The sequence below is a fragment of the Monomorium pharaonis genome, chromosome 5, assembly GCF_013373865.1.
Source record: "Monomorium pharaonis isolate MP-MQ-018 chromosome 5, ASM1337386v2, whole genome shotgun sequence".
NCBI classification, from domain to species: domain Eukaryota; kingdom Metazoa; phylum Arthropoda; class Insecta; order Hymenoptera; family Formicidae; genus Monomorium; species Monomorium pharaonis.
The window spans coordinates 9444568-9459569 of NC_050471.1; the positions used below are offsets into that span (position 1 = coordinate 9444568).

Consider the following 15002-nt stretch of genomic DNA (forward strand, 5'->3'; position numbering starts at 1 on the left):
ACGGTAGGCCCGTTCGCGCGCCTTCTCCATTCCAAAATTTAAAAAACTGAAAATCACACGGGATACTTTCCAAGTAAAATATCTCACACGAAAAAAATATCGTTATTTTAAAAAGTATCTTTATCAAATATTCGATCATAGAATCATATACAGAAATAAATTATCTTTCAAGTTTTTATTTTACTATCGTCATAATTCAATAAAGAAATATGAAGAAGAATAACTTATTTACCCAATTATAGATATTATCAACTTACGTCAGACCATCTTTCATGTATTTAATTAACTATTTTTATAATTTTTAGAAATTTTTATGGATGGAAATCGATCGGATACAGATCGAATAACAACGCCTGGACATTAAGGATTAAATGTGATATATCGGGGCGCGGTCAGGATGGCAGAGGCTACACACGAGGCACAACTTGGACACCGACAGAGGAAGAGTCATCGACGACGTGCGACAAGGTTCTTGAACAATCATTTATTTTGTTGTAATTAATATATTTGTATATACATGTATATATAATTACATATTTTTTATACATTCGTCTTGTGCTAATGCAAACAATATTTTGTAGTAATTTTATTTACATTTAAATTATATTAACACATTAAAAAATATATATTTGTGATATGGTTTGCAATAATTTAGCAAACAACAATTTTATGGTAAAATGGAGAATATGGTAAAACTTTCGTTAATAAATCTCTGATAAGAAGCAAGTAGTCGTCCTAGACTACCCTAAATTAAGTTTGCTCGGTCATCCTCGTGCAAGAAACATAGCTTCACGCTACAATAAGGTTCCTGAGTAAATAAAGTTTGAGTAAACACGAAATAAATGCAAGTAATAAACGCTATCAATATGCTTTCAGTATTTCGAGTTCCCACGGGTGCAATCAGGAATGCCAGTCATAGAAGCATCCTAAACACCAAAGTTTGCATGCAAATATGATTCTAAGGCTTATAAACTATACTTTATACTATGATTACTTTATATCATATAAAATATCAAAGTGAGAAATGAGCGTGTGAATCTTTCCTTTTTTATAACAAAAATATGATAATAAGCGAGAGACCATACAGGAGATCGAAGTTTTTTTATGAAAAGAAAAATAAATATCGATCTCGAGAAACAGAAGCGAATTAAATTGCGCGAAGACTTGCAGAGATTATCCATCATCGATTTACTGTACAAATCTTATTAATTGTATCATACATTGTGTTGTCATGTCTTTGTACAGCGATGATTGAGAGCGCTCGGACTCATTTGCGACTTATACGTATTATGACAATAAAGTTTTAATAAAAAAAAAACAAAAGAAAGAATCCTTTCATATATTAATAGAATAGAAAGCAACTGATAATCATGCCTTTTCCCGAATAAAGATGATTGACAATTAACATTGAGACAATGAGGGATAATTAACGGAAGTATATAAGGTACTCGATTCTAATTGATTAGTCTCTAATTTATTCTTGCCTCTATTCTGCTGCTGATTCTTCTTATTGTCTTTCGACGGATCAATTTGTATATTCAAAAGGTTACAGGTGTTTCTCAGTTCGATATCTGTATCACTATTATTTAAATATCCAATCTGTTTGTGCATTATCTCTTTAGCATATCTGCGCATGCTTAACCTTTGTTGATATATCGGGATGTGTTGCATATTTTTGTCAGCGATCATTGTTACGTTCTGCAACAATATTTAAAAAAAGAAAACAAAAGATTTTTATACATGTCGCGAGACGAGCAAGTGAAATTCATGCAATTTGTCTCTTTTAAGAAATTGGTACAATATGTTGCATGATTTCCTTTTACTTTTCAAATTTGAAACGTAAACTTTTACGCGCATCAAACTAATTATTTATTAAATATTTATTTTAAAAAATAAATAAAAATAAAAAGGCTTTTATAAAAATGTTTCTAAAAGTACAGTGTTGAGAGATGCACGTATCTCTTAATGTTTCGATAATATTCAAGAAGATTAAAGATTTAACTTCAAAGAATTATTTCAATCTCTTGTAAGTAAAGTTACGATAAAAAAACATGTATGTAATTGACTTACTCTTTGGGAGGAATTATGATGTGATTCATTCGAGACGCGACTAGAAGTGCGATTGTAAATGCAATGTAGAATTCGTGCGAGATTTTGACGAAAGCCACGCATCATCCAACAGTAAATCACGGGGTTCAAAGCGCTGTTTGCATGTCCCAGAAACAGGAAGTACTTTAATGTGTTCTCTAATAATGTGTTATTTATCGTTTCTACAAAAACAAAGCGCGTATAAAAAATTAAATAAATATATAAATTAATTTCTGTATCTATAAAATATGATAAATATAGATTAATTAATTAATGAATCCATATTTATCGCATTTTATTGATATAGAAAAAGGTTGCATATTCCTTTCAAAAGACTTACAAAATTTATTTGAGTACCGTAATTAAAACAATCCAAAATGGAAAATATATCAAATATTATATTTTCGTGGTTGATAATATTTATTTAATAAAATATTTAAAAAAATATATATATATATCTCAGCTAAAAATATTATTTTTACAAGGTCGAGATTCTTTTAGAAGACCGCACTTACCGAACACGCCGAGATCGATCAAACATTTGACAGTATTATAAGGCAACCAGCACACAGCAAAAAGTATAGCAAGAAATAATAACATCAATGCAACGCGTTTTCTGTCTTGTCGTAATCTGCAGCCCTGTAAATATAAGATGTTAGAGCGTCTATTGAATTCACTGCCTAAATAAATTTAATTCTTCGAACTTTTTGAAATTTGATTGTCTTTAGAGAAAACTCTTTAAAAAATTGTTTAGTTATAAAATTTTAGAAGCTTATTTATTGATCTAACTTGTCGCGAGCTGGCGCTTTCCTTATTAGTATAATCGAAAGGTGGCTTCTTAGACCAAAGAGTAAAACCAATAATTGAGTATGCCAGTAATACAACGAGACCTAAACATACAATAAGAAAATATGTATAGAAAAGAAAACGTAAAGAAAAATAGAGTAAATAAGAATTTTTCAAAAAATAACGCTTTTATTTAGTAGAAGTAACAAGTTAATATTATAATTTATTCCCAGATAGCACAGAGATTCAAAAAGAATTCAATTTTATGTTACCAATTATAAATTCTTTTTGAGATGCAAAAAGAATTATTTTTATAAAAAAATATTCAAAAAGAATTCATAATTGGTGACATAATTGGTGACATACAATTGAGTTCTTTTTGAATTCTCTGTGTTATTAGGGATCATCTTTACCGAAAAGCATTGTGCATAGAAACAGATCAAGTGGAAGATAAGCAAAGGTGCATGCGTGTTTATGGAGTTAAATTTAAATTTATTTAGACAATACAAAGTCCAAAATTGGATCATAGGACGTCTTTAAAACTATTTCTGCGAAGTGTCTTTAAGATGTTTTTAAGACTAATTATGCGGCGTTTTTCAAAACGGCTCTTAGACTTTTTATGATTTTAAATTTTGTCTGAGTATACGTTATAGCTTAGATTAAGGTATGTGTTATATTAAGATTTTTTTTCGTAAGAATCTGATATGTATATAGTTATTATATAAAAAAGTATGTAACTTAAGTAGATAAGAGAACAATAAAAAATATATATCATATATCCATTTACATCTATTGATAACTTACACGGAATAACGATAGAGAACAGGAAGTATACGCCGCCAAAGATATCTTGTCTAATTCCTAATGACATAAAATCTTCTATGCACATATTGAAATCTGGTGGTATCGCCGAGATGATATTGCGCGAGAAATTCATTCTTGCCATAGTCTCATTCCAGAATGCAATAACATCCATCATTGGATTTTGAAATCTCATCTGTGGGAAAAATAAAACTCGTAATAGCACATATAGTATATTTAAAATAAACATAATTATCTTCAATTTAATTTCATTAATCAAGACTCAGTATCAAAATTTGGATTTACCGCTTCATAAATTGTAATAAGAAAGGTAAGGGATGCTAGCCAGATAGTTGTAATAACGAGAATGATGTTTCTGTGACTACATATGCAGCGGAGAGTCATGGGATTCCTTATGGCTAAGTATCTGTCGATGCTCATAGCCATAATAGTGTATATCGACGCGGTGACACTTACACCTGTCGCAAACACGAGTAATTAGGCAATTAAGAAATGTATATATGTAATATAAAGCAAATATATAATTTTTAGTGTTTTTCGACTAAAAATATTTACTTTGCAGATAAGAAGTCAGTTTGCACAAGAATTCACTTTGATTCCATGACATCGAGATTTCCTGACTCATTGTCATTGGCATGCATATTGTAGCAACTAGTAAATCAGCCACGGACAGATTAATCACAAAATAGTAAGTAACGCTACAAAAAAATTGTACTTTTATTTTTATATATAAATGAAACTATCTCTTTCTTTATTTTACGATTTATATTTATACTTATATTATAATGTATTATAATCAAATATATTAATTTATTATTTATATATATATATATTAGTACACAGAAACAAATTTTGCTAAAGTATTTAAAAATTTAAAAAATTTATTAAAAGCCTGTTTTTATTTAAAAAAGGTTTAGTAAATCGTGTTTGAATATTTTTTAATCGGAAGAAGGAATAATCTTCAAAGAAGAAAACTTGTCTGATCCCCACTGCGGAAAAGATACCGATTATTGCTCTAATGAAAAAACATATTCTGGTGCAGTGCTCGTAACTGTTCAGGTATTTCACGAAGTTGCATATATATGTGGTCGCTTATTTCCGGCTTATATACGCAGCATAACATATCGTATCATGCAAATAAACCGTCCGCGATGCATTCATAATGGATGAATGTATACAGCAGCCGGTAGTAGCTCTCCGATTATTTTTCAACCAGAAATTCACACTCCTACACGAAGCACCACGGAAATTGCGTACACAGTAAAATCGCGATAAGCCATCGGGGAAGCCACCTCTATAATTTTATTACCTAATAGATTCGACTGTTGATGTTACACTTATTTCATCTCGAATATTGAAATGCAAACTTGACTCTCCATTTGATAAAGAATGAAAACAGTTTGTTGATACCTGTTTGTACGATTCCTTCTTTTGGAGAATTTAAAACTATAGAATCCATCAGACATTCAACGTAGCAAGTTAACAACTCAATTGATTAAAATATGAAACTTGAAAGACACAGGTTAAACTCGCATATTGCTTTGCTGTTTCATTACTAACATCAGATATTAGATGAGTACATTCAAGACTTACTTAATTAAGAATATAATTACATACCTCTTTAAATGATATTTGCAGACCATTATAATCACAAGAATATTAGCTATCACACCGATCAGTATAGTTGGTGCATAAAGAGCAATCAACAGATAGTCCGTATAGCTTCCGTGAAAGTAGTCGTAAAAATCCCACAGTGTCTTGATCATATTATCGATTTCCGACGACATAGTTTCGTTCGCCATCTTCGTGCAATCACGATACTATCATAAGTCTCTAATCCCGAATCAACCAAGATCAGGGGTCTCGCATAAAAAGATTAAAATAGAAAATAACGGCGGCAGCGTTGAATAATTGGCAACGTTACGAAAGAAAAGCGAGAAGACGAGATTTTTGTGACGCGAGTCTTAATTCGGATAACAGAAATTCAACGACTTTCTTTCGAAGTCGAAACAAGTTTTCGCGGTTTGTCGCAACGGCACTCGATATATGCACCGAGATTCTTGGCAGTTGCGCGCACAATGTGATTCGACCTCTCGCACTTTCGACCACTTCACGTTCGCGGAATATCTTTTATTGGCGCCGAGCTTGATACGAGGAAAATATTCGCGGTGGTGGCTGCTTGGTGGAGTAGTAGCCGCTAGGATCGCGGCATTAGTTTGAATCGCGGCGGAGCAGACGCGCGCATGAGACTGTTAAGCAGCAGCTTTATTTCCCTTAGGCGTTTGTGTAGAAATTACGACTACAGCGAATAGTGTTCGTTTACAATTACGCAAGCTTGAGATATCCTCTTGATGTACAATGTTTTATCAGGGCCTTCCGTTATCGATCTGTGATCTTCGTTTTTTGCACACATTTTTATAAAAGTAATAATAATAGAATATTGTAAAGAAAACAATTTAAATAATAGCTTAACGCAGATATTTTGAAAGATATAAGTTATGATTTTATCATTACAAATAAATTGACAAATTCCAATTATTATTTTGAATATTTTAGAACTTTATAAACAACAAAATAATCATTGTTTAGAATTTTACTTGAATACTCTTCCTCCTAAATTATATTGGAAATTTTTTTAATCTACGAATTTTTAAAATTTAGAATAAACTTTAATTAATTAACGAACCGGCACTACCGGCAGCGATTTATTCTAAATACTGTTTTTCTGTACAATACTTTAATTCTGGAAGAACATAGAGAAAACGTAAACCTCTCAAATTTTATTTAAAAAGTATTTGAGAAGGAAAAAGAGAGACAAATAAAACAACTCATCAAACTACAACACTTTATTTTACAATAATTTATTAATTTATTGGATATAAACGTACACACATTAACATTAGACTTCAGTCTTCATCATCTATTGAGATAGAAGCACTATAAAAAAACTGAATTGGATATTATAGTATTGAAATAATAGTATTGAAATAAGAGACATTTTTGTAACAGTATAATTTGATTTTAAGAAATTGAAACAATCTGTAGAATTGAAATCGATACTTATTTCTTTAAATAAATCAAAACAGTAAAAGATTAAAAAATTTTAATCGGTATTTTTGTGGCTTTTAACATATTTTATAACAATTTTACACTGGCAGAAATAATACCGACCCTTTTACAACATCCATCATCCTTCCTCGTATTTTGTTCTATAAAAAACCTGCTCTACCAACTATCATAGCACTCTCATGACTCTCTCAACGCAAAACAAGTTGAATTTCATAGATATTCTGTTACAGACAAATATCTTGTTCCCCTCCATGTAATTGTCTGTCTGTATAGTGTGTGATGTCAAAAATTAATTAAAAGAAACATTATATCTCCTTACTGTATTCATTTACCTTGTGTGAAGAGTAAAAAAGGGTCTTCGTGGCTTGCTTCTTTTAACTTTGATTTGTAAACAGCCGATCCGTAAAGCCGCGAAGAAAGATGAGGATAGAATTGGCGGGGCGATAAACCGATCGATCGGTCGCATAGATGTAGCAAATTGAGATCTTTCTTCTGAGAAATTACCGCTAGACATTAGCGGTATGAAGGATCACTAGATACGTAGTTATACCAGAAGCTATCTGCGAAAGTAATGAATAAAAAGTAATAAAAATATGAACAATCTTTGAAACGATTTTATGCAACTATGAATTAAATAACGTTGCAAACATAAACTGTAATTTTTCTATATAGACATTACTATTTTTTATTTTTATTCTACTATGTAAAACGTTTCTTATACAGATTTTCTTTTTTAATACTAAATTTGATTCACTTATATTATTTTCCCAAAACTTACTGAAAGAAGCAATGGAAGATCAATGCGTATAATTCCGTAAGAGGCAAAGAAATGCACTTGTCGTAATTGAAAATAAGTCACAGCCTCCACGCTGCAATCCTGCAGTTATTTAATAATAACTTATTTTAATTATTAATAGAAAAAGTTAGCTGTGTGTTTTGAGCAAAACTGATGAGGAGAAAATATCAATACAAATTTTATTAAATTTTTTGTATTTTAGTCACTGTTTTATATATAAATTAAATTAAATTAGCAAAATTTTTGCTAACCTGCGTAAAATTTCTCTTGGCAAGAATGGCCGACGACGGTGTAAACGCGAGTTTGCCAACACGATTAGCCTTTGAAAAAAAGATCAAGATTAAACTTGTCAATCGTTGTGGCGAGAAATCCTTCTTGCTTGAAAATAGATCAACGTACTTGGTCTGCAGTCACATGACAGATAAAGGTAATGATTAGCAGATTTGTCACGCAAGCAGACACCAGTAAAATCTCTCTCGCCATCAACAGTGGATGCGAGATTGAGCCATTATCGTTGATCGTATAGATGCGTGTAAGTGTATTGAAGGACATACTGGATATCCACAGCAGAAGTTGCATCCCATACACGGAGTTTATCATCTCGGTCGCATTGGTGAGGCACGAGTGCAACCACCACACTTCTTGCAAACGAAACTGCTTGCCCGATCGGTTCACCACCATGATTTTACCATCTATTTAAACAATATCATTCGCGTGTGGTTATTCTTGAACATTGGAGATTGGACAATTTGACTACTACTTGCTCACTTAAAGAATTATCACTTATGTATGTACGTTTCACTTATATAAGAATTATAAAAAATTGCAATGTTGTATCATGGCTTCGTGTAAAAGATGAGTCTTATAAATATAGAGAGACTGTTTTTAATGTTTCGAATGTGTCTTGTAAAAATAATGTCTCTCCAATTTTATTGGACGTTAATCAAATTTACTTCCGTCACTTTATCGAAAGATCTGTTTATTCGCATTAAAAATGAGCGATTAGTCAACGTCGTTATTTATTTTCTAGGACTTCGATCCTCAGGGTTATGTTATCTTCATCGGTCAAATCGCGTGGGAAAGCAGGCGTGTCGGCACTCGGACAGTAAACGCTAATGATAGACGGTGGTAGACGGCGAATATTTTCATAAAATGGAAAAATTAAAGGAAAATCAGCGAGAATAGAATAATTAGAGGGTTTAAAGCTAATGAAATATTAATAACATAGAGTTATTAATATTTTTTGAAAAAAACACAATTAAGAGTTATAAAAATTTCTTTTCTTAACCAAGTTTTTTTCACTTATACAATTTTTATAAATAAATGACGATCAATGGCTAAAAATTTCTATATAAAAAATTGTATAAAACTAAATTATCTGGACATAAATGAGATATGTAAATGAACTATAAATTTAGATGTAAATAAAATGTATTATCAGCAAATTGATGCATAAATAAACGCGAGAGACATACCATTCTTTACAATTAATCTACCTTCAGGCAGCAGCAGTAATTCACAAAGACGACGGAATCTGTCGTACAAGAGGGATGATAGACTGACAAATATCATCAGTTGCATCGACAAAGTTGCGTTAACGATTGCGTAAGTTACACCGTTGAATACAGAGTCTTTCGGCTCGACACTGCGAATACCGAAATTATGAATGAATACGATAGGAAGAATTACAAAGGTAATAAGATAGATGTCTATAAAATATAATTTTGTCTGTCTGTTTCTTTTATTATCAATTTTATCTCTATCTTCCTGATATCTTAACTTCATTATTTTAATTTCAAATTTTATAAATTAATTATTTGTAAATTAATGTGATATAATTATATTTAACATTGCTATATACTGGAGCCATAACATAACAAAGTGTACACATATCAATATTATGTGTTTAAAATAAATTCGAAATTATATTACAAGGGAGCTATTTGTTTTTTATATTTTTATATCACTTGTCTCATGTCCATTCTTATTATTTTATATCTTACTGTAAAATTATATTATAATCAAATGAATTTTTTTCTTATAATCGTAGTGAGTGTGCACTACTATAAATACGTTCTCTTTTTAAAATAAAAAATTATTAATACTCACCAGAACGTTATATACCCGACAATTGACCAAAACGACAAAATAACGAAGGTCAATGCCCAATAGACGTAGCGTATCCTGTGGGGATGTTCTGGCTCGTTGTATTTCGTCGCTCGATCAAACATGCGTAAATTTGAAAGTGCAGCTCGTATCTTCCAATTATACCAGAACGTCATTGCGATGTCGCTGAACACGCAGGCATACGAAAGACCTGTCCTCACCACGGTGAGCGTCAGCAACCTCGGTCCAAGCACGTCATCCCAGCGGAGCATGTAAAAATTCGCGATGCAGAGACTGGCATACAAAAATGCAAACAGAGCCGAGTAAACAGCACCGTATTTCATTATTACAATATCGTCCTCCTTAACGAGTAAAAGTCCACATCCAAACAGTCTTGCGGTATGCAAAAGAGGTCGTATGTCACTCAGAGACACCATTTCCTATTATCGATCCTGAGACGCTTGAAAATAGAAAAAATAGAGAACGCTCTTCTTTGCGACAAGATATATTGCAAGATCCACGTTGCGATTTCTACTTCTTAATTTAAATGTTTCCCTAGGATAATTATTTATGTTTCCTTTTCTTTTAACGAGACTCTTGACAGGCGGATAAAAGAAGCGCAAAACTGCGGTATCAAATCGCATAAAGAAGCGTAAGGATAAGCGAGGATCTTATGGATGTAGAGTACATCTATTATACTGTAGGAAGCGATAATGAAGAGAAGACTTAATAAAGTATAGTAGAAATTATATGGATACACATATTTGACATTCTTTAAAAAAATATTAGAAATATTACAAATATTGTTCAGTGTTCAATGGTCCTCGTATAACTCACGTTTATCCAAATCACACACATGCGAAATTTGATAGATGAATATAACTTGCAGTAATCAACACATGAAAATTATATAAATCAAATAAATTATAAAAAATATCTAAATTGAAAACATAACAGATCTCCCCTGTTTTCATATAAATATTTAAAAGCAACGTAGACAAGTAGAATGTCTCACCGGGATCAGAAGCAGTTCTCATACTGATAATGTACGTGTCGCGTTGCGAGCAAAAAAACGACCGACCCTAAATTACAGCACTTCCAAGAACTAAGAGAGGTCGATTTGTCCCAGATGGGAAAGGGTTTAAATTGCCGGATAATTGCAACTTCGGCAAAAACTACTACTCGTAAAACTGTTCTTCTGCGGCTAGTTTGCCATCGAAGCAAACGTACATACTATCGGTCTGTAAACGTAAGTTCTTCCACTTAACCGCTCCAATAGCAATGTCAGTAAGTTAAATGAAGAGCTACCCGAGCGCATGGCCCTTCCAGTGCTTCACGTCTTCCTTGCGATATTAATCTGCCACCAGGATAATGTAAATATTATCGCACAACGCGCGCGAACAATTAACACTCCTATCTCATTCAAAAATTTCACTACGTGACAGTTCGATGTTCACTACTTGTCGTCTTGCCTTCTGTCCGTCACGATGACAATTCCCTGGGTTACTACTGTCCACGAAGAAAAAAATCGACGCGATCGCGAAAGGTTTCATCGAGCACGCGCCGAACATCGCGCACATCTCGGCATTATAATAATCGCGATTAGATATTAAATGCTTCGAGATTTACAAGTGGTGGAAAAATTGCACCTATTTACGTTGATTATAAGCAGTGGATACGCGCGAAGAGTGACGGTATCTCGAATTACTCATAAGTTACAATCAAATGCTGTCATCTCTTTCCCGTAGAGAGGTATAAAATTAAAGAAAGATTTGTTTTTTATTTTTACAACATCATAGGAACGAATCTCACCTTCAGCGTCGCGTGAGCATCGTGCATGAAAAATAAATTTGGTCATCGATAAGACTTAAAGATAATGGAGGCGAAGGAAAGTTTTACATGTAAAAGCTATGACACTGTAATTTAATATCGAGGCGTGTGAAACGGAAACTCCAATAGGCCACGGTGATGTCGCACAAACAGAAATACCAGTTATTTTCTCCATCTGTGATACGTGGCATGAATCAACATTTACACATGAAATGAAAAGTAAGGGCGTTAGCAACGTAGATCATTAGCGCTTAAAAGCCAATGGAAACGTTTGGTCTGCATGTAATATATAGTCGCCGAAACATATAGAACTTATATATGAAGAGAGAGAAAAAAAGAAGATACTGTGTTGCTCTTTTTGTGAAGAAAATGCGATGTTATATTGCTTATTAATGACCGGGAAAGTAAGCTTTTCATAAACTTATAAACTTCTACGTTGTGGTGTACACGCATTGAGTGCAAAAGACATTTATACTTATTCACTTTGGACGACTTTGACTTTTGTCTTCTCGCATCTTATAATTGTATATAATGGTGATAGATAGTAGAAAAGTATACTCGTTAAATAAAATGCCAATATTATGGTGAGATAAGCTTTCTGCGTATTCGGTAAAAATTTCGAAATCGTTATATCATTCGCCAAAAGAAAAAAAGCTGATTAATGATATACTTTCGCTCATTATTACAGACAAAAGACAACAGAACTATCTGATGGATTTTATCTCTTGAGTTGTTATTCTAACGTTTATATCCTTTGCCTATAAAAAATTCGGATCTTCGGTAAATTTAAAACAAGACTCAAATGTAAAGAGAAATAAATTTAGTAATTGCAGTTTTCTGAATTACTTTCGACATTAGATTGATATTATTTTATTACAAAACAAACTATCAATTTTTTTATTAGATTTTAACAAACACATAAAATTATTAATAGAATTCTCTGTTGAATTCTAACACAAATTGTTTATCATCGTATCATTTAAAGTGGATATTAAATCTATTTTTAGATAATCTATGATTCAGAATTAAGGAAATAGAATTCTATGTATACAATAAAATATTGTATACATATAATAGAATTATAAATAAATTATAATTTAAAAATTTCGAATACGTATATGCATGATGTTTTTAATTAATTAAGATTAACATATACATAAAAATACAAGGTATATAAAATTATTAGTAAAAATCTGTTTTAAAATGAGATTTGACCATTTCATTTACTCCCGGTTTTTAATTGGTTAATTCAGTCAATTGTGACTCTTACTCCTTACTCCTGCTGACATTGTAGACCTTGACGTAGATCAGGGGCTCGATTCTTGAATTTATTCGCAAGAGAAACGTATGTGCAAATACCCACTCTAACAGAAAAGTTGCAAGTTTATTGGTTAATAGCCATACAATAGTCAATAAATTTCCAACTTTTCTGTTAAGAACAGAACTTGCGAATACGTTTCTCTTGCGATTTGCGAATAAATTCAAGAATCGAGCCTCAGGGTAATCAGAGTGGTGACATGTGGGTACCACTTTTGATTGGTCCGTCATATTTCATCGGGTCCCGCCGATTTTCAAATCTGAGGACGGAATTCATAGACCGATCTTAAGTTCAAGAATTGTCTTAAGTCTAGCTTCGAGCCGACTTGAGACTTACTTAACCAATGAAATAACAGCATTGACGTCTCAAGATCGTGCTTAAGATGGGTCTTGAATAAGATTCGACTATGAATATCGGCCTGAATATCCTTACATATCTCATTACATTTTTTTTTTCAGAAACCATTGGCTTAGTTTACATCGTCAAAACCTTAGTACGCGTATTAAGTTTGGTGCGCACCAAAGCCTTAGTACGGGCGCGTTTACATCGAATGTACTAAGCATGTACTGTGAAAAATATAATACAAATTTAATTCATGTTGATGTCTCCTACTAAGACATTTTCACACCGGTTTTTAGATTTTAGCACTGAGGTTATGCTCAATTGCTAAATTCTCTCTAAAATGCGTTTTATGCGTTTACATCGACATTTGTATCACTTGGTACGCGTATCAGTTTAGTACAATACTCCTACTTGATACGCTCGTACCAAATTGATCCGGCAGCGTTTACATCGTGCGTACTAAATATTTAGTACGAATTTGATACGAATATGGTACCTGATACGCGTATCAAATGCACGATGTAAACTAAGCCATTGCTCTAGTTTACACCGAGCACTTGGTACGCGTATCAAGTAGTGAATTTAAGCTGATCAGCCAATGATTAAACACATTCACTAGTTATTTACTATTTAATACGCGTACCAAGTGCTCGGTGTAAACTAGGACATTGATAAACTGATGCTGATAGCGCTAATAGCGTCTCCCTGAACACACCCTGTGAATGTATGGCCAGGGGCTCGATTCTTGAATTCATTTGCAAGAGAAACGTATTCGCAAATTCTGTTCTTACAGAAAAGTTGAAAATTTATTGGCTATCGTATGGCTTTTAACCAATAAACTTGCAACTTTTCTGTTAGAGCGGGTATTTGCGCATACGTTTTCTTGCGAATGAATTCAAGAATCGAGCCCCTATTCTTTTTAGCTGCACTATTACACTGGTGCAATAAGTTGAAGTAAGACAAGTATATTTTTTCTTATTCTAACTTATTGCATCAGTGCAACTGTGCAGCTAGAAAGAACAGACTAGTAGTTAACTGTGCTGTCGCAGGTCGCAGCACTCGCAGCCTGTCGCTGTGTGGATCGGTGCTGTGATGCGATTTCAAGCCCGGGCACGCTCACGCACACATCGCACTCCCTCTATCCGTGAGGCACGCGCGCTCGGCTGCGATTGGCGTGAGCCGTTGCGCTGTGCGCACTCGGTTACGTTCGCGGCTGAGCGTTTCTTTCTCCTCTGCCTCTTTCCCCATTTAACGTTTTGACTCCGAGGCGGTTGCCGGCGTCTAAAAGCCTAAACACAATGCCAGGCAACAGGCAACAGGAACAAGAAATAAAGAAAGAGAAAAAGAGAGAAGATCTTTTCTCTCTTTCATTATTTCTGTTCCTATTACCTGTTGCCTGGCATTGTGCGTTTAGGCCTTTATACCCACTCTGAATAAATCATTTATTAACCACTAGATGGACAGTTACGATACTTTTGAAATACACTTTAATATATTTCTCACAAGTACTGTTCGTTTATTCTTTACTATATATATAGGTATCGAGAGTTTTGAACTTGTACTGATGGTATATATTAGTACATATAAACATGAGAGCATAAATGGGGGTGATAGAGCCCTTCGGGGCTTCTCACTCTTCCTTTCAGAGAATAAAGGTCGCTCTCCATTTTTTTTTTATATCAAACATTTATAAAATTAGTTTTTCAGAAGAAATATAAAAATTAAGTAAATATAAATTATTTTATAATTATACCAATCAAACGCTATTATTTTCTTATAATGAAATTACTGTATAAAATAAAACAGCACTTTTAAAAAACTTATTGAATTGAATTTCAAAAGAAA

At 32.9% G+C, this 15002-nt stretch overlaps 2 protein-coding genes and 1 long non-coding RNA gene across 4 annotated transcripts; 1 reads left to right on the forward strand and 2 right to left on the reverse strand.

Moving 5' to 3' along the window:
- Nucleotides 1–546: 546 nt before the first annotated feature.
- LOC105829500 (allatostatin-A receptor) lies at nucleotides 547–7499 on the reverse strand. Of its 2 annotated transcripts, XM_036287288.1 has the most exons (10): nucleotides 7098–7499; nucleotides 5314–7030; nucleotides 4252–4394; nucleotides 3982–4154; nucleotides 3679–3871; nucleotides 2878–2978; nucleotides 2604–2727; nucleotides 2071–2270; nucleotides 1485–1698; nucleotides 547–808 (listed from the first exon to the last, which is right to left on the reverse strand). In XM_036287288.1, exons 2-10 carry the CDS (start codon nucleotides 5496–5498, stop codon nucleotides 795–797), a joined length of 1347 nt encoding a protein of 448 aa, XP_036143181.1. In that variant the 5' UTR covers nucleotides 5499–7030; nucleotides 7098–7499; the 3' UTR covers nucleotides 547–794. The 2 variants fall into 2 exon arrangements, with proteins under 2 accessions (XP_036143181.1, XP_012523854.1); XM_012668400.3 differs by lacking the exon at nucleotides 547–808 and having other exon boundaries at nucleotides 1045–1698; nucleotides 7098–7498.
- A 63-nt stretch (nucleotides 7500–7562) lies between these two features.
- On the reverse strand, nucleotides 7563–11369 carry LOC105829503. The gene is made up of 4 exons (XM_036287290.1): nucleotides 9671–11369; nucleotides 9058–9206; nucleotides 7961–8253; nucleotides 7563–7881 (listed from the first exon to the last, which is right to left on the reverse strand). Exons 1-4 carry the CDS (start codon nucleotides 10102–10104, stop codon nucleotides 7783–7785), a joined length of 975 nt encoding a protein of 324 aa, XP_036143183.1. The 5' UTR covers nucleotides 10105–11369; the 3' UTR covers nucleotides 7563–7782.
- On the forward strand, nucleotides 8213–9035 carry LOC118645678. The gene is made up of 2 exons (XR_004963363.1): nucleotides 8213–8348; nucleotides 8592–9035. It is a non-coding gene; the product is annotated as an uncharacterized LOC118645678 (long non-coding RNA).
- Nucleotides 11370–15002: the final 3633 nt, after the last annotated feature.